This window comes from Anopheles ziemanni, chromosome 2 (genome assembly GCF_943734765.1).
Source record: "Anopheles ziemanni chromosome 2, idAnoZiCoDA_A2_x.2, whole genome shotgun sequence".
Lineage (NCBI taxonomy): Eukaryota > Metazoa > Arthropoda > Insecta > Diptera > Culicidae > Anopheles > Anopheles ziemanni.
In genome coordinates this window covers 21,258,934-21,279,570 of record NC_080705.1, presented here as the reverse complement: position 1 = coordinate 21,279,570, position 20,637 = coordinate 21,258,934, and the positions used below count along the sequence as shown (strand labels likewise).

The window sequence follows — 20,637 nt, the reverse complement described above, 5'->3', positions numbered from 1 at the left end:
TATTGGCTGACCTCATTTTGGCTGTGATAAGTCGAGGCAATTTTCTTTCAATTTACACAACTCCACTGGCTTAATCTTAAATGGGTAATTGATTGTCGAATGTGCGTTTCATTGCCGCATCCTTACGGTGTTAAAAGAAAATGCTGGTGAAATCGCACTTTTAAAACGAAGAACTTTTGCACAATTGTAAACGAAATGAAAAATCTCACCATTTGTTCGGCCATTCCTCTTTCTTAAACTGCCACTGTTCCGGCAGTTGCTCTAAGCCCAGTCGTCTTTAAGACGTCGCTGGGCAGTAAACAGGAAAGCTAACCTGCCCGGTTGACCGCTGTTTGTGTCATAATTTACGACACGATAAATATCAATTTAGTGACCCACGTTTGGTCCTGGGGCGACGCATTACTTCCCATTTGCCACCGACCGCTCCCGGAAGGGTAACTTCACGCTTCCACCCGTCCGGTTGGGGTGGAAAAGAAAAATGGTCAGTTAACAGCGCCTTCCCCAGTTCCACCTGCCGACACCAGTCCAGATTTATGCATCTCTTTGTGTGGTGGAGGATTTCGTTTCATGGAAAGATTGAGGTGAGTGAGCATTGGTGGAATGTTACCGGAAAGGACCTTTTTCATGGTGGTTTAGGTACGGTGGTGATTTTTAACCTCCGTTTACATTAAACAAAACGTCCACCGAAAGTTACTCGTTAAATAAAACTAATCCTTTCGTGTTGGGTTTTGTTTGGGAAGATTTTTGTTATTTTTTGCATCCCTAAATGAAAACCATGATCATAAAGATTTTTGATTTTGCAGAAGTGTGGCATTTTATTCCTTGAGCCGGAACGCTCGTTGGGAAATTTTAAACAACCCCTGATGGATAGTCAAGCGACCCAAGATTTGTGCCCTAATCGAGCACAGCTTTACTGTCACGATCACTATCGCACTCCGGACGTACTAAAACTTTGAACCCAATCTTCCCTCGCCGGCCAAAGAATCCTCCCGGGTTCTGGGGCGTCCGTAAAATTATAACCATTTTATGATGGAGCAAGCAATACTAATGATTGCAGCGCTGGCCAGGATCGCCGGGCTGCAGCATTACTCGCAAGTCCGGCGCTTTTCTTCTCTGTCGAGGCCGGTCGGAGGCCAAAGTCGTCACATTCTGTGACAGCGCCAGAAACATTCTTCGCTCGAAAGTCACATCATAACTCTCCCGGGTGTGCCCGTCTTCGGTCGGAACCGGTCCGTAGCGCCCGAGTGAAACGAAATACAACTTCAAACAACCATCGCCACGTTTACGGCGTCGTAAAAAGTTCCGCCACTGCCACACGGAGCCCCGAGCGCGAGACCGGGAAAAATCTTTACCGCCCCCGAAAGCCGGGCTCACAATTTTTCCCAACCAAAACCACCCGGAAGGTGCTTCCGTCGATTTATCCCCCGTCGGTAGTTTTCGAAAGTTGTTTGTCTCCGTTGAAGAAACCGTTGGAGGAATCGATGCTGGACCGGTGGAATGGAGGATGACGGGTGTTTTTCGCCACCCCCATTTTGCCCGCGAGGGCGATCGGCCAACATCCAACCCACCACCCCACCACCTGAGGGACACCGGGACCAATTTAATTTGAAAGTTTTGACATCGATGCGCCCCTCGTCAGCAAAGTGCGGGCGAGTGTAACAACGACCACCTTGCCGTGGAAAAGTTTCCCACGTTGCGTAATGCACACTTGCAAAGTGGTTATGCAAGCCGGCTTACGGGGTGTTTTTCCGCAAGGCCAGGTTGGGGCCCGTTCGGTTTCTCGTTCCGACCAGCCTGGATCGAGCAGAGTTTGAGCAGCAAAGTGAAAACTATTTGCTTTCAGGCCGCACGACTGCAGGGAAGGTGTCAATCTGTTGGCGAAGGTCTAGAAGCTTATTGCATGCATAATTTAGACGCCAAACCAAGTGGCACCGGGATCGAAGCGAGAAACCGACACGTTCAAAAGCGTTTGGAAAACATGCCGGGAAGTAGTTGGTTGATGTGAAAAAATAAATAGCTTGTTGATGAAATGCATTTTTGAGTTATTTATAAATTCACTTAAAATAAACAGTGAGAGATTTACCAATAAACAAACGAATCTAAGAAAATTTATTTTCCTTTCTTGGCGAAGATTTGAAATACTCTTCCTGTATTAATTTATTCCAATGCTTTTAAAACACTTATTGTGAATTGTTGACTCATTTTCGTCTTTTCACTTTTCCAATAAACTGTGGTGCTACCGATCAACCATCGTCCACTATCAAAGAGAAAAATCTTTATGAACTGGCAACAGGATTTACGTTGTATGCCACTTTGAAATGGAAAGCTGCTCAAGTACTTTTCCTCGGCTTTGGTGAGCTTACGAGACACCATCCAATCGAGCAGACAAAGCATACCAAAGGGAAAGGTGGTAAAAAAACACACACAGCTTCCTATCGAACCAGACAACCATAACCACACGCCATCGGGCCACCTTTCCGATACTCTGCCGAACGATCCGCTACCATCGACGAAGATAATCTTGGCCAGGGGAAGAAAAAACCTATCGGTTGTCGCTTTCCATCCCGGAAAGCCCGGATTCGTTACGACCGAAACGTAAATCGTACACAATTTTGGTTCCGGTTGTCCGCATGGAATGTACTTCTAAGAAGGGGGTTGTGTGCGTGTGACTTTTCCCTTTTCCTTCCTTCTTTCGTCGACAAGGTAACCGGGGGAGAAAGGATTCTGTTCCCGTGCGTTTCAACAGGAAACACATCCCTGTCATTCCGGGTTTCCATTTCGAAACCGATTTGTTGCGGCCCACGAAGGTGTTCGCCTGCTAACGATTCCATTTCACAGTTCCGGTGTCCGGCATCCGGGTACCATGGCCGTCTGCAACTGGCCGGCCGTTAGCAGAGGACCGCAAAATAAACAAATAAATTACACTTCTTTATTGGAGGATTACGGTGCGAACGCACGGCCGTTCCGATTTTCCCCGAGCTTTCGCTCGAAGGTAAAATGGTGGTTAATGGTTTCGATGCTTTTTTCTTCTCTCTTTTCATTTCCGCAAAAGGGGACGAGGGGAGGATTTTTCCAATCGTTTTTCTATCACTCTCGCTCGTTCGGTGCCGCTCGCCCGAAACCCGAAAGCGCACGCCGCATGCCGGTGGCACTGATGAGAAAAAGTTCAGCCGAAGGACGGCTTCGACCGTTGCGGCCGAGTTCGTTAAAATTCAATCTACTCCATCCGAAAACCGAAAGTCACCGGAGGTGGCGGGGGTGCAGGCGCACGAATAAGAAGGTGTGTTTGTGTACGTTTGGAAGTTTTCCGTTGGCCCTAGCGTCTCGGAGCCGTTTACGGGATTACGCAGCTGGCGCGTCCTCCAAGGTCCGAATTTCTTTGGCTCGGAGCACCGCGGGGCATAAGACGGTGCGGGCAAAATTGTCTAATCAAAATTTCAACAACCGATACTAAATTTCACACAAAATGCTAGCCCCCCTGCCCCAGCGCGGCGACCTCGCTTGATGGTGGCAAGTACAAGTGAATGAAAAAATATATAAATAAAGAAAACCCCGCCCTTCGCCTCAGCGCGCTGAGAAAAGCGCCAACCGAAACCCTGGAGGGCTGGCCGCAATGCCGCAAAAATAATTGGGTAAACAGATTATTGTGATTGGAATCGATTCCGTGCGATCGAACCGAAGAAGGCCGACGTGGAACCGGCGGGCGAACGAAGGCGCAAGGTGCCGGTAATCTTCAAACTTTGCCACCCGCAAGTGATTTCACGCGCACGGAAATTGAATTCGAATTGATAGTTTTTGAGGTGGAAATTAGGTGCTTGAGAGGCATTTAATTTTCGGCTTCCATAACCCCTTTTTTTGCCCTCGCTCAAGTGGTGTTATTTATTGTTCGTTGAGGTACAAGTATTTCCGGGTCCGTGGGGTTGGGAAAATGTTTTGGAAAACAGTTAGCGCAAAAAGGACGTTACAGAGCGTGTCGTCGGTTTTTATTTTCCGCCAGCCGAAAGGATTACCCCGGAAAAGTGGTCGGAAGTGGCACGCGTGGAACCAAAATGTTCGGTACGTAGGAACATCGACCTGGGCAAAGGGCGGAGTGCGGGAAATTCAATCAAGAGCCATTCAATCGGGTGACCTCTGCTTCTGATGGGGGATTAAAAAGGCAAACATTTAAATATTTATGACACAATTTGAGGTGAACGTGCGCAAATCTCTCGTCCACAACGCGAGGCACGTTTTCCATTACGATTAGTCTCGTAAAGGGGATGCTTTCTGCACCCCTGCTCCTCTCCTTCACGTCACCCTTTTTCCACATGCCATTGCACGACACATTGGCAAACACGTGTCAAATATTCTTGGGCACGTTCTTCCGAAACCCGAAGCGAGGCATCAGTGGTGAATTTTTTAAAAGGAGAACGTTTGAGATGTACCGCTTTCGGTCGTGCAATTTCCCTCCGGATCATTAGATGGCGTTCCGTGACGGAACACAATCAGTGTATATCATATTATTTCCTTCCCTAGAACTGTTAGGCAAGCGCGCTGCTACTCGGTGTATAATCTTATACACTTTATTCTTTCCATTTAAACAAAAATGACTTTCTCCACTCAGATGCACGAGTATTTCAATTCGAAAGCAAGTGGAAAACCTCGTCGTTAATGCCATGAAACCATGTCTACGCTCCTTTTTCCCTTCCGTCACTGAAACAATTTTAAATGCGTACCGTCAGCATCGACCATCGGCGCTTTTATTGCAACCATTTGTGTGTGTGTGTGCGCCGCTCACAATTGAACGCCGGCCGGTTTTGCGCTCGGTGACGCCAAAGTTTTCCCGACTCCCCGGACCCCACGCACGATGGACGGGGATCCATAAAACGATCAGCGTGTTGAAAATGTGTTTCTTTGCGCTTCACGGATGATTGACGAAAACCGACTCACCGAACAGTCAGTCTCCATTTTAGCGCCCGTTGATGGAAAACGGAGAATAGGAGATGCAGGACACCCTATGAGAATCGGAAAAGTTTCCCTCCCATCGGCTTAGGGTGTTGCATTGGAGGGGTTGGGTGGAGGGAAACGAAAATCGTTATTCTAGCCGTCATCAATCAAAAAACGGCACGAAAAGAACCGTTCTTGTGCCAATGGAAAACCCAGACAAGAAGGAAAAAAAATCGGAACGGAATAACATCGAAGCCGCGGTTCGACTTGTTTCCGGCTCTGGTGGAGTTTCACTCGGACGCTCCAACTTCAACTCTGTTCTGGCGCTGAATGGGATGATGGAACGAAAATCCCAACATCAAGATGTACAGCTCTTCGCCATTCTATTCCGCGCCGTGATGGAAGAAAATAGCGAGAGCAAAAAAAAAAAAAAGAGAACTGATCCACAATGGAGCTGCTCACGACGGCTACCACGCGCATGGCGATGACCTCGATGATGTTTGTAAAATTGGGTCCAAAAGGGATGAAGGATTGCTTGGTCATGGTCTCGAAGATTTTTCACCGAAAAGAAAAAAGGGCAGAAAACCATCCGGAAACAACGGGCCAAGTTTCGCATTATGTTCGCCCAACGCTCGGAGACGCGCGATGAGTGTTTTCTGCTCCCTTTGCGGGCCCTTTCCTCCCGCCCAACCCCTTTTGCAAGCCCTTCCGGAGATGGATGGTGGAAAAATGCTCACGCTGGTCACCGCGTTTCAAGCGTACGGCGAACTAGCTGCCGGGATTCCTTTGGCGCAATGCAGTGGATTTCCGATGGAAATTCAATCAAAACTTTTCCATCTTCGATGCCAGTGCTTGTCCACCCCACCCCCCCAAATACCAACCCAATCTTATGTTCGGGCCCCCTTTTTCACCAGTTTGCGTCCTCGAGGCCATCGAGGGCGTTCGTTTCATAAAATCGTGCGCTCCATCGTACGGAAGTAATTATTATTAATGAATTTTTTTCTCTCTCTTCTCTGTTTTTTTCTCTCTCTCTCTCGTCCTCCCTTATAGTCCATCCTTTCCTCTTCATCCCGGACACCCGGTAGACTTTTCCATTTCCCGGCGACCACGCTGTTGACATTGAATATAAATTGATTGTTTATTTAGGGAAAAACCGTTGTCAGACTTCGGGCCTTCGCGTGTGGCGATTTCGATCGAAAAGCGATCGCTAAATAAACAATATTTAAAGCTCAATTTCAAGATCGGCAGCATGGCCTGCGGGGTCTACGGGGCCGCCACCATGACGAAGATGAATTGGCAAAAGCGGACGTGGCCCACTCGGAAGCGATGGATGGAAGATGGCGAAATGAATGGCTTTATTTGTGGGTGCTAAATATACACGAATTTGGTTTTACATGGTCAAACAATCAACACGCGGTGCGATAAGGGCGAACCGATAACTTTTCATCAACGCCCAACAAACGAAAATTGGTCGGCGTTGGATGCAATTAAATCGCTTTACATTAAACAGTGTAATAAGCCGTCATTTTATTCATTGCGCTGTGCAAGTGTGGGAAACGTATTTACAGAATGCCAAATTTGATAAATTGAACCCATTTCCGATTTTTCCGAATCCGGAAGTAAGCGTTTCTTTAGAATAACGAATAATAAGCTTAATAAAAATATTGCAACGAAAAAATAGGGAGTTAAACCCATTGGTATAATAAATGTTCAACATTTAACCTAATTGAATAGGTTGTACCAGTTTTGAAAACACATTGTAATGTTAGCAAAATACCTTCATATTTCATGTTATTCCACCACTTCACCGCCTGTAATTACTTTAGCCTCATAAATTGACTTGCAAATGTTTGCTGCCTTAAAAATGCAATTTTTGTAACTCGCACAACAACGCGTGGAACAAACACATTGTGATCAATATTAAATTTCAAATCGTTGTCCCCTCATCATTGTTTATCACCACGCTTTGGAACCGGTAAACCATAAAATTGCTTCAAATCCGATGCTAATTGGCGCGTATTGACGGTTTAGAAGGGCGTAAATCGCAGTTGCACTAATTTGCAATTTCCCGCCCCATCGGGAGAAGGGGGCAAAAACGCACCAAAACGAATCAGGTCGTAAAGCAAAGGTACAAACAATCGGGCCCATTATCGCCAGCCCTCCCCCGCATCGAACCCCTTTGCTCCACTTGCGGTGGCCGGAGTCGATTGCATAAATCATTTCGTTTAATTAGTTGCGACTATGATTTAAAATGTTATGAAAATAAGCCGGCTAATTTTGGGTCGCACCTCGGGGCCAGCACATTCCGATGCCGACTCCGTTCCGGCCACACAAGCGCACCCGTGGACACGCGTTTCCTCTCTGTTTGGGGTCCATGCGGGGCGGGTTTGGGGTCCTTGCGTTGTGCAGCGTTGGGTTCGGAGTTGCGGGTTCGGTGCAGTCAAATATTTAGCACTCCCCCGAGGGCGAGCGTTTTTGATGCCCGGTGCTTCGAACCTACCGGGTCCGGTACTACTCGCCTCGCCAGCATAAATCGCATAAATTTACCTAATTGATGCATACATGCCCGCAGCGGCCATTCGTGTGATTCTACCGAAATCGACAACCGAGCGCTGCCGTTTTTCGCCCGGACCTGGAGACAATCGGGAAAACATTGCCACCATCTTCCCTAGCGTCCACGGCGTCTGTATATGTATGTATATGAGATTGTGTGTATGGGGGAGAATTTGTGTAGTCCAGCTTCGAGACAATGCATTTAAGCTCGCCGAAAACTCCCCGACGGGCCGGTCGAACTAATCGTCCCCGGCGCTCGACATTTTGCGCTCCAGCATGCGGTCGGTCACTCGTTTTCGGCAGTGTTTGCTCCGGTTTCGGCGACTAATTTGCATTAAATAAATTGTACCCGCTCCGAACATTCGCCACCGGACGGTACCGGCATCGGGTTGTTAATTACTTCGGGCCGGCAAAGTTTAACGATTAACGATTAGACAAAGTGGCTCCCGACTTGACTTTTGCGCTGGACGAGGGGTTGATAAGTTTTAGCTGGGGATCTTGATTTATTCTAGATCGTATTATGCCCCTTACTTTTAAATGTTTTAGTTTTGAGGATCCACCAAATGATGTGTGAAGGTTTTGGCCAACAATTGTTAAAAGCTCAATATTGAATTATTTGTTTTCCATTTAAAAAATGAGTTCATTGCATTGCACGGGCCATTAATATTTTCTGCACGATTTCTTACTCATGATATAATCTCAATTTCAAATTATTAGCTTCTTGCTATTGGGTTTCAATTTTTGAGAGCAATATTCGATTACAATAAATTAGAATAAATTATTACTCGAGCATATCAACCTCTTGGAATATTTGAAACATCACATCGTCTACGTCTGTTCCAATTCTGGACATGTCCAATGGAGCACGAAGACATAGTTTCTCACCCAGGATGTGAGCTCGTTCAAGGCCGATTTGGGGAGGAAAAATTGATACGATAATTGCCCATCGGTCATGCAGTGTGCGCCAGAGTGTGTGTGTGTTTGTGCGTGTGTGCCAGCCGTTGAATAAATGTATGAACCGAAGTTCGCCTTCCGATGCAGAACGCAGAAGTTATAAGTGGGCATTTGGTCGTTGCTTCCGGGCAGCCGGGATGCCGAAGGACTCGTCTCTACGGCGCAGATTTCCACGAACAAAGTCGTCCGTTTGGGCATGGATGGATGGCTCGGAGCGAACCGGGATACACTGGCGCCATCTTTCGGTGTTCTCACAACACGCCATGCGTTTATCGTCTAGCCCTCCGGACTATCCGAGCGTACGGTGCAGTGACGTTCGGTGACCAGCACTCCGACCAATCGTTGGGAAGGTCAAAAACATCGATTTTATGACGTCGAAACCCAATCGCCCAAAGGTACGATCGATGTTTGCATCACGGGGGTCCGTCGGAAAAACTCGCGCCATCCAAAGGGAGTGGCTATAAAACGGCCAGAAGCCAAATCAATAAAATGTTAAACGTCACCAGCATCCAGCGCCCGGGAGTGCATACCAGAGAACGTAGCATACACTCGTAACACTCATTCCGACGGGACTGGCGACATGGCGCATTTGAGTTGCGCTAGTTCTTTTTCCGCTCGTCTGTAAACCGTGAACTCAACGGAACGGAGCATTGTCGGACTTATCGGGGAGAGGTTGAATACTCTTTTTTTCCGTTAGTCCATGATAAATAAACTAACATACGCTCCCTACGAACGGGCAGTGGGTCGGGTGATAAGGCGAAAGCATCACCCTTCTATCATGTTTGGGTGTTAGCATACAATCGTGACTTTGCGCGATTCGAAATATGTTCGAACGGGATGATATACAATCAGGAACAGAAATATTTACTAGTTTTTGAGAGTTTTTGACTCAATAAAAATTGAATTACATTCTTTTACTAACAGTTGTTCTTTTTTCCTACACTGCTGTACTGTACGCCATATTGCCCACTTATCCAATGTTATGTGTTATGTGACTTTTAGTTATGTATCCGATCGACTTTCATATTTTTTATAATTTTGGAATGTGTAAATATAAAATCCTTTTATTTTGTAATTCTGCAAACTTTATGTCTATTTCAAACTTTTTTGATTATTTCTTTATACCTTGGTTATTCAGCTATTCAATCCTCCTTTTGATTTGATTGCTTATGTAGCCGTGCTTTCAGTCATTTTTAATTTTCTTTGCTCTAGGAGTATAGAAAACATTTTGATTTGTAATTCCATTTTTAATGTTTTTATTTTGATATTTATGATTGAATAATTCCTCGCATCTCTTTAACATGCAACATGTCATGGCAGTTTTCGTCGTATTCTTTTGTTTCAATATGCTGGGAAATTAAATTAAATCATTTGAATTTGTTGTTATATTTAAAGTGCATTCGTTTGAAAAACGCAAGCATCGACTATCCTTTTCACCCCTTCAGTAGTCATCTATTCAATCTGTTCTGCAATCTGTTTGCAGAGAAAACCCGTTGCTTCAGCCTTCTTGCCAACCAAATGTCCCTCGCAGCCATTCGTGTTTATTTCATGTGCAATATGCACGTCATTTACTTGTATTTTGCTTACATCGCTCCATGAGCCTTTTACAGCGCACAATCTACCATCTATTCCCGATCGGTTTTTTCCCTAGAAGGCAGCAGAAAACATCTCGTGTTCATGTTTGCATAAGAATCCAACAGCCCTGAAGCCAGGACGAGCTGTTCAGGCGTCACGTTCTAGATTAGAAAACAATTGTTTTCATAGTTTCACGTTACGCCCGACAGCACGTTAGCACGCTTTTTATCCGGGGCGACCCCATTTCCCAACCAACGTGACCCTTTGCATGCTCCGTTGCCGATCGTTGCCGGGACGAAAAGTGGTGGAATGCCTTCGACAGACATCGGGAACCGATTGGCATCGTCAATTTTTGCTTTCACCAGTCCGTCCCTAAGCTGACAGCTGAGATGTGCAGCCCGATAGGGAGCAACCGAGGGAATGTTCGACGGGGGTGAACCTATTTTCTCTAGAGTGGGTTTACTTTTTGTTTCTTTCGGCACTGTTGTTGTATGGACTGGCTTTTCAGAACAATGGCGTAATGCAACAACGTCATTGTAACCGGGTGTGCATTTTGGATGCCCAACCCGACGCTGATCCGAGATGAAAGCCAAGAATAACCGACGGCGAGAACGGGACGGGCGGGAAAGAATTTTCCTCTAAAAGCGAAATGTATGTACTTGAGCACGAAGGGGAAAAAATAACGTGCCTTCCATCGTACCGCCGGATGCTGGGGCTAGCGGCAGGTGGAGGTGGGAAAAACTGAAAACTGATCGTTTCCAAGCTATTATGAGTCGATTTAGAAAATGTGCACTGAATAGTAATGATTTTTCTTTCAATATGCACACAAAAACCGCACACTCTTCAAGGCGCTCGGAGCCGTCGGTTCCCTCGGCGTTCCGTTCCGAGTGCTTCGCTTCAGCAACTTGGACTTCAAGCACACACTTGAAGACCGTTGCGGAGAAGTTTTTGACACATGCCGTTCCGGGCCGAAACACCCGCTCGGGGGAAACGGATGGCGTTCTTGTTTTTTTTTTTTTTTGGACTGAAGAGCTCACTTTATTCAGCGTATGTGTTTTATACTTCGCTTTGCACGCCCTACAGGAAGTGTAGCACGATCCGGACCGCCATGAAGGCGGTGGTGAAGAAACCAACCGCCCAGGAGAGCCCACGGAACTTGGCCACCGGCACGAGCGCGTGGAACACCGTGTGGCTGATGCGGACGGCGGCGACCAGCCGGAAGAGGTTGGTGGCGACGAACACGCTCGGGCTGGTGAACATGTACAGGAAGCCGACGATGAAGTAGGGAAGAATGTTTTCCATATCGTTCCGGTGCGCACTGTGGGTCGTTTTAAAAGCAAGAGAAAAAGTCGTTGTCAGGGGGTGAAGGAAGGAATCGACTCGACGACGGGCACACGAAAGTATCGAAAATGGAATTTCGAACCGTAACGCGCGAGCGGTCGAAAGTGATCCGAGAAACCATATTCCGTTTCCGGCAGCACTTGCCGCGCTTGGGAGTGTCACCAAAATTCTTGGCACCGTTACATACCGTCGGACACGTTCCACGTCCGGATCGTTGTACGCCACCGTACCGCCCGGCTTAACATCTTCCGGGTTCGAGAAGACCTGAAACGAATCCACCCGGCCGGGGGTTTTCAATGTGTTGTCGTTCTCGGAAAAACGAGGAATTAGCTTCCTCCGATTTCGTCCGACTTTTGGACCGTCGTTCCTGACTCACCTTCTTCGAGCCACGCTGCATCCCGGTAAGGATGGACATGACGAGCATCTTCAGCGCAAGTACGGCCGCCCAGAAGGCGTAGGCCTGAAAGACGGCCGGCTCGACCTGTCCGAACACTAGGCTCATGTTGATATCCCGATGGTCTACGTTTTTCGCACGAAAGGTGAAATAATACTGTGTCGCTCGGCCTGGCCCGGGCCCGTACGGTCGGAGCTGGTTCTTGCCTTATCAGAAGCCGGCTTATCAGTTTCTTCAGTGTGTGTGTGCGTCGAGTGTAGTGACTGGCAGATAAGGAACGAGCGCCATGACCAACCAAGTGAACGACGCTGACCGACAGGGAGGGCAGTGAAAATATGCGCATACGCTTGCTTTTTTTTGACAGTCCTTCGGACACGGTCAGTTCAAGTGGCTTAAATGCTGAGTAAGCGAAGGACCAGCATATTTAATGTGCGGGGTCGATGTTAAGGCAGGATTTAATCATGTTTTGCCAGCTGCATTATATTTGTTGCTTCCTGCTTGCTGCGGACAAAACAGGAAAGAATACTCCTCCGTGATTCATTAATATTGAGTGGATGAAGTATGACAACCACATGATGCCGTCTGAAGTAGTGATAAAAATGTCAAAATGTGGGTTTTACTGCAATGGAGTGAAATGTTTCCATAGCACATAGGATTCCTAACATATCTTCATGCATAAGAATGAAAGCATGCGATGATGATTTGATTATGCAATTATTCTATGCTTGATATGCTCATATTACGTTTGGTGTATCCTTTAAATAAAGACCCAAAGAGGTATTCCAGAGTACAGTAAAAGTTATTTTGGATTGATCAATTGGCCTGGTCAAATATGTTGAAACTCAAGCCTCAAATGTTTCCAAATAATAAATAAGTATTAATTGACTAATGAATCACATTTGTATAACTAAGGCCAACACTGATTCTGTTACCAAAGCAACTGATTATCGGAGCAAGGTTCCACCGGCTTATCCCTCTACTTCATGGGAAACAATTTGTCACCCCTCGCACTGTATATCTCATTTTCATCCCCTTATTTGCTCATTATCACCTGCGGCGGACACACTTTTATGACCCGCACTGTCAACGTATTAACCGGACGCCCGTTTTTCGGGTGCTAGTAAAACTTAACCATCCACCACCGAGTCACGATGAGATGGCAACATTTTCGGCGACGAGACATAAATCGGCGACCTCACTTATAAAAGCTACCCCGAAAAATCGACGAAAACAAACACACGAAGAAACCAGCATAAAGGTGACGAATGATTGCCCCAACACTTTTGATCATCCCAATGGACGCACGAGAAGCTCGTCACTATCATGCTCTTAACTGCGCGACGGTAGCGTTTGTGGCTGTCGTAATAATAAATTCGAAATATTCAAATTTGTGTACCGGCTTGAGAAACGGGGAAAAAGCGAGGAGGAGGAAAAAGTTTGGCAGCAAAACAGATACGCATCGCGGTATCTTTCTTTTCCAGTGCCATTTTTGTGAACCTTTCGTTTACTTGCTTGTTTTTACTTGCATATACTTTGCCTTTTTTCGTTGCAAGCAATTCCAGCTACAAGCGGCAAGCGATCCGGGATGACCGTCGAGTTTCACCCGGGTTACGACTCCGGGGTGGTTATGTTTTATCATCCACCCACGCTTTATCCTCTCACCGTGGAACCCGTACCGGGACGGTATTCAAAAACAGTGTATCATCATAATTTATGCCATTTGTTCACTTTGGTGATCTCTTTGCTCCTTTGGTCACCGCCACCATCCAGTGGAGTACCTTTGCAGGTGATGTAAAAATATGATGTAAAAAATATGGAACTATGTCAGCGAGAAAAAAACCAAACCAGCAAAAAGTTAGTCAAAGTGAGAGACAAAAACTAAAAAAGAACCACCTGAGTTAAACAGAATGAAACGACAGAAAAAAAACCCAACAAGCTGGACCGTTTCTCTCCACGTCGAACGAAAATACCGAACGGTGTTACGCAAACGGTGCGCACATTAATGAGACTGTGTCCTCTCGGCCGTGAGTGGTCGGTGAAAGTTAATCCAAAACTCAAACAAACCATTGCGCGTCCTCGCGACGATGTCGGCGAGTGCATGAAAAAATAAGATACCACAGAATATATTAAAATTGTGCAATTTGATATTCTGCGCCCGTGGTTGGTGGATTCGATAAGGGAGGAAGAATAAATGTTGCGCCGCGGATGCGACGACCGTCAAGGACGGGATAGCAAGCAGGAGCTCGCTCTCGTGGCTTTTCACAGAGCTCAAGAAAACTGGGCGGGAAACAACTAAAAAGGGAGTCGAAAAAAAAACCAACAGATTGGTCAATCGGGAGCGTAAGATGAGAGAAAAAAATATCTTTAACAGCCGCGAAGGATTATATGAAGTAAAGAGAGACCGCAGGAGATGGGGCGCGTGGGTAGTGGGAGGGAAAAGTTATTATCACCAGCTTGAACCAGATTGCAGACGACGGGTTTCGAACAAGCCGAGCGTCGTGCGCCGAGTTTCCGAACTTTTCTCGCGACTTTCCCAAGCCGGCTGAATAGTCCGATGTTCGAAGGGGAAGCAGCATAGATTGCGGGAGCGGAGGGTTGGATTATAGTGATCCCAACGAGCAACGGCGACGAAGAGGGAGGAAACGGTACGTGGTCTGTGGGTAGGCGGGGAAAAGGTCTGGGCAGCATAATCTCGTTTTAAAAGGTCGCCTCGCCCTGAGTGGGTGTTTTTATTTCATTACCTTTCTCTCTGTTTTCCCTCCTCTACCTCGCTTTCCCAACCCCCCCTGCGCTTCCTCCTCAGCGGTTGCTGCAGTTCGGATCCAACTTGTCACCTTATTTCGTTTCCAACCGTCCAGATACTGATCCTGACGCTTCATTCCATTCCTAGCATTGACCCAAACGGACCAAACGGGGGTAAAAATAAATACTTTAAAGCCTTCTGTGCGCGAGTCCATCGCGAGGATCGGGAAAAGTGGGAAAAGTTGCGACGGGGTTGAAATAATACTAATGGAAAAAAAGCAAACATACATTGGGAGTGAATTCCATCCAAACGCGAGCGGTACGTTTATTTTAATACTAGTAGCATTTTTATGTTTTATTTTCTCCACTCAGATACAATTGCCAAAGGATTGTTGATTTTTAATACGTTAAATAACGGAACGAACGTTTTTCAATAAATGGAACAGTAGAATTGATTTTGACTGTTATTTGAAAGTGTGGAATTTATTCTAGACCCCTCTCTAGTTGTTTGGTTTCAATTGGCAAAAGGTTTTCGTTTTTATTTTTATTACATGTGCTTTTTTGTTTTCATCGTTTCGTTTCTTATTTCGTTTGTCATTGTTATCGTTTGTGTTATAAAAATGTTTACTTCACTTACAATTTGTGTTACCTTTGGTCGATGTTTTTCAGAAGAATTTTTTCATTTATAAGAACTGTAAACTAAGTGTGCTTTATTCAATTTACTTGATGAAGATAAGAACGTACAGTATATTATTTTATTGAAATATGCACGGTCAAAATTATTACATTTAAACTAATTGAAATTTCCAGTATTTTCATTTCCATAAAATTATTTCAATTCCTTAAGCTCTCTATAATCTTTGCTTCTGTCATTTCAAGTTGTCCAACCTAAACCCTGTTTTTCCTACTAAGAGGAGTGGGTAGACTTTTCTACGCCTGAACCAAGCTGAAAGTTGTACTACCAACACAATTTTAAGAAATTAATTTATAACTGCGTCAGTTGTAGTGGCTCCTAATAATCATTGAGAAATTGTTAACAACCCAGACTCTACGACTGTACGTTTGTATTGTTCTCATTTCTCCCCAACTTTGAAACAATTCGCTTCTAAACAGACTTTCCTCAATTCAATTGTATTAAAGTTAGCAAGTTGCCAACGATACGCAGAATTATGGTTTATGGCTTCAAAGCAACCGTGAATTTAGCTTTAACCAGTCGTTTTCACATTAAATTCAATTTCAATTCTGTCCGAAAATTTTGTGCAAAAGTAGTGTCCAATAACAGCATTGGTTTTTCTATTGAAGGTTTTATGTGTGTTGTTTTGTCCAATTGTTAAATCAGCTTAGAAAAAACCTTGAATTGTTCAACTAATCGAGAAATAATGGAACATGTGTTAGCTGGTTTCACCGCTCGAACGTTAATGGAGCTTTGATTGATTCTCTATCGATAACAAAGCGAGGAAAATCACCCCACAAAGTGTTTGTTTTATTAAATTGTACGACGGTGATTATAATTTCCATTCGCTCCACATGACGCCCGATAATAATTTCACGCTTTTCCGGTCCGGCGTTCAAGGGCTCCCGCCGAGACCGACCGCGTGAAAGCCCCGGTGAGATCGACTCCTGAGCAAAACCCAATCAATCAATCATTTAATTGCTTTCTTCCCCCTTACCACCTGGTGCGACCGATCCCATGGCTTAACAGATTGAGACATTTTCCGACCGAAAACGCAACCCGTGGCGACATTTCCGATGCTGTGCGGAAAGATCGGTGGTGGATGGAAGTGCTTTCTTAGGTATCACGCTGTGCCGTGAACGAATAAGCGTAAGGGAACCGGAAATGAGCGCGATTGTCCTCGTGTTCTCGCTCTATCTCTACGTTGAAATGTATTTCCGGTTTCGATTGATGCGTTCATCCATGAAGCGAGATCGGCGATGGCAGGACATGATTATGTCTTAACGCACCGCAGGTCACAAACGGCTATTAAATGTCTCCCGTAGGCAAGGATCGCGATGGATGGGAAAATTTCAGGAGTGGTTTCTACCCCAATGCCTAGCCACCGGAAGTACGTCTCAAATCCATATTCTAATCTTGTGTTCCCAAACCCGCTTGCAAAGGTATTTGCGATGATTTGCGTCGACGTTGCGTTCGCTTGGTAATTTCTGCCAACTCATACTTCGGGTCGGACGAAACCCGGAACCGCTTACCAGGAAACTGTGTGGGAGCCGTTGGAATCCGTGCCCTAAAGAGCTGCTAGTTTGAAGCAATCTCTCCGCTTGGCTCGAAGCGAACGGGAAGAAAAGGAAATTCCATAAAAGGATTCCCGTTAAACATCGTCCTTCGGATCGCCATCCCATCTCGCGTGAAACGGCGACGGCCGAAGACGAGAGCGGGCCTGATGATGATGACTATAATGAATGGGTAAACATTGAACAGCAATCAAGAGTCGATTGGTGCCATTTTCTATTCGGCCTGCTGCCGAAACGCTTCCCGCTTGTGAAGAAGTTGGATGAGATGTGGCTGAGGTCAGGAAGGGGTGCTTTTGGTTAATGTTGTTGGTATATGAAGCTAGCAAGATTGTTGAATCATCCGTAGATTACCATGCCACGGTGGTTGAGTAAAGTGAACGGAAGGGTCCCTCCTTAATGGAAAGCCGCATAAGTTTAACAATCTCGGGGTTTCCACCAAAAATCGACCGACGATCCCTCCAGCTCAATGCGGACAAAAACAAACTGATGCTTCGTCCAATGATTGGAGTGGAATGTACACACTCACAGCCACTCACAAACAACAGCCTTCGGGAAAGTCCACTTCGGCGCGTATCCTCTGACGAGTTAGTTTTCCCCGGGAAGCTCACGTTTCAAGGTGGACGAGCCGGGAGAGATAATTAGGGAGGAAAATTCCAATTCACTGAACTCGAAGGAATCCTAGCAATTTTTATCCAACAAAGGTTTTCCATTGTGCTCGTGCCGGAACAGGCATGACGATACCGTTCCTTGCAGACCAGAAGACCAGGGCTGTAATGGGGAGTGGGAGCACCGAGGAAGGGAGTTTATCCTCTCGGTGCGTACGGCGAGAAGCAATCGAAGAAATGGCATACTGGCGGGAAGCCATTTTGCTTTTATTGGCAATCTTTGTTATGCGGCGAGCTATCCGTTGCCCTTCGTACGGACGGGAAACGGTTCTGGTATGCTGATCCGTTTCATCCCGACGTCCGTAACGGTTTCTTGTTGCGTTTAGCTGGAACATGAAGAAATTAGCTCCCGTTTGAAGATTTCCCATCGCTCGGAAGGGATGGTTCGACGGTTAGCATTTTCCCTTCCCCCTGGAAGCGTTCGCGTGGGGTTGAAGCGAAATGGGGAAGAAATGTATCGATTTTTCCATTTGCAAATCGTTGTCATAATCTTGAGTGGCCATCCGTTGAATGTGCATCTGAAGTAAAGAATCTTCCGTAACGATGTTGAGACAAACGGAAACAAGTGGAATGAAAGAAAATGTTTCGCATTCCCAAATGTTTGTGAGAACGTTAGTGGTCCAAAAATTATCTATTTACATAATTGTTTAAACAACTTTGATTTTGCTCCACCCGACCAAAACCTTTTATCATTTTCCACATAGCATTCTCCATCAACATGATTCTTTAATCCATTAATTCCATCAACATGATTCTCAAACTCCTGGAGGATCAGTTTTGAATTTCAATATTTCAATCAAAGTTTTCCAGCTACTTCATGCCGAAGGGGGCTCGTGACGGACATCAACTTCCTTAGTAAACGCCGGCGAAGGCGATGATGATTGGTATTTCTATCAAGTCACACGTTGTCCGCGATTCATTCGACTGGACCGTTGGAAACTTTGGACCTTCGTCACCAACTCCAGAGGGCGCGGAAAGGATAGTTAGCAATTCCCATTCGCCCACACAACGGAAGGCAGAGGGGCTGGAAGGGCAAGCGAGAAAATTGAATTTCCTTCTTTGATGGTGTAAATTCTATTAACGTGACGATGCAACACAGGTTACGGCAAGGGCTCGGGAGGGGAGTCCAAAGACGATGTTTTTCCAAGACAAACCTAAGAAGTAAGCTTTCAATTTCAAGGATAGCTTCCGGGTGCGTTATAAATGAGATTCATGGAAAAACAAAATCAGAAAAGACCGCAAGAAGGAAAAGCGTGCTGTCCCTGAAAACCATGTCGAACGGAAAACGATTGTCGGCTCGCCGGTAGTTGGGAACTATTGGTACAAAGATTGCAGAAAACGATTGGTAAGAACGTGCTAATGAGGCGATTAACATGGGAAAGTTTGAGGTTATGTTAAAATTTCCTGTACTTGAAAGGAAGTGTCCAATCAGACTGATCCATTTGGTTCTCAGAAGTTTATTTCACCACCTTTATCAAGCGGTGTTTAGGTGAATTACTAAATCATAACGTAGAAATGGTTTTCCGAATTCGAAGAAGACAAAACGATTACAATTTCTAAGCAAGACACGTCTTCATGTCTGGCTAGAACATCAATAGAAAACTATCCGCTTCCAGGAACAATTTTCCCACTTCCCTAGCACGCCTGTCTATTTGCCTTATACATTTCACCTTCGCCACCACAACGCATTCCTACAGTCGGATGTTCAGCACACGAATCGCAACAAATACTTTAAAGCACCCACCGCATTTGATCAAGTTCCACAAAGTTGGTGCCGTACGTTCAAGATTATTAGGAACCGTCAAGTGCACAAAAAAGACTGGGTGTGATCTGAAACGATAACAAAAGGAAGCACCACCAACGGAGAAACACGAGCCACACCTTCTGCCGCTGGGTTTCGCGAAACTAACCGGGCGTAAGCGAAACTATTTTCATAACCTCCGCAACACAATCGCAACATCGTATCGGTCAGGGGGGAGGGAGAGAGAGAGAGAGAGTGGAGTGAAACAGGAAGGAGCATGTGGGAAGCTCGATTTGAGGACGTCTGCGTCGAACAGAGCGCCAAGGGCATAATCAAACACACAAACACGCAGACATTAACCCCCCCTCACCGTGGTGGGTTGGGGAAAATCAACCAACCCGTGTGGCCCCGTTTTCGCCATCAGTTTTACTCGGAATCGAGCCGAGTTGATTCGTATATAGTGCGCTCCTGGTACGCCTTTGAGTGTCCTCAAACACCACAACACCCATTATGTTGTCATGTGCTTGCCAAACAACTCCTTTGACCAGAACAGAGTCTCTCACATACACGCAAACATCCATAATGAGAATGGTTTTACGTTAAATGCATATGAAAACAGTCAACCACCGCCGGCGCCGCCGTCGCCGCCGTCGAGGAATCTCGTTTTTCCGCCGAAATTCATTAGGCGTCTCCATGACGTTGTTATTTGGGTGAAGCCAAAACCTACTTTGGCACAAACCGTAACAAACTGACAAATTTAGTTAAATGATTTTAATGTGAACAAAATAAACCAACTGCAACTAAATAACTATGGCTATTAAAACTGTTGATGATTTTCATGTGGACAAAATAAACTAACCTAAACTAAATTACTATGGTTATTGAAACTGTTTGCTGACTAAAACTTGGTGTGGAAAACGTTTATTAAATTAAAGGACAGTTTGAATTAACCAAAGTTTTACTCGCAGCAAACTTTATGGAACAAGATGAACCATCAACGGTTGGGAATAGTTGAGAAGAACTTTGTGGAATACTTCAGGCATAAATCATTATATCATCAACAATGGGCATACCACTGTGTGATTCGTTTTGTTTTAAAAATGTTTACCAAAACCACCAGAATAAAACGAGCAGAGACACAGAGAGAGACAGGGACAGTTCAGGGTGGGAAAAGTGTAGTTGGTATGGACACAAAAAAAGCTTTGAACGTGAGACGGCTTTTACGTGGCTTATATGTTGGAAATCATTTTCAGCCCCCAACGAACAGTTTTTCACTCTTCACAAAAAATCACAATTCCTTCTCTCCTTGCTCGTTTGGTACCGTTTGCATTCCACCCACCGTCACGCACACTTTCCCGGAGGCAGCAGGAGGGAAAACCAACCGGGGTCCCGGGTCATTCGGCCGTCGGGTCTTTTGTGGATGGTTTTGTGGCGTCATCGGACGGAAACACAATATCAACCAGGTTCCGGCAGCGTCAGCAGTGGTCATTTTCTTTCCA

General features: G+C 45.7%; 1 protein-coding gene across 1 annotated transcript; it reads right to left on the bottom strand.

Annotated features, from left to right (window-relative positions):
* Window positions 1–11,085: 11,085 nt before the first annotated feature.
* LOC131281429 (prostaglandin E synthase-like) lies at window positions 11,086–11,851 on the bottom strand. The gene is made up of 3 exons (XM_058310764.1): window positions 11,726–11,851; window positions 11,537–11,613; window positions 11,086–11,326 (listed from the first exon to the last, which is right to left on the bottom strand). The coding sequence occupies exons 1-3, from the start codon at window positions 11,849–11,851 to the stop codon at window positions 11,086–11,088; spliced, it is 444 nt and encodes a 147-aa protein (XP_058166747.1).
* Window positions 11,852–20,637: the final 8,786 nt, after the last annotated feature.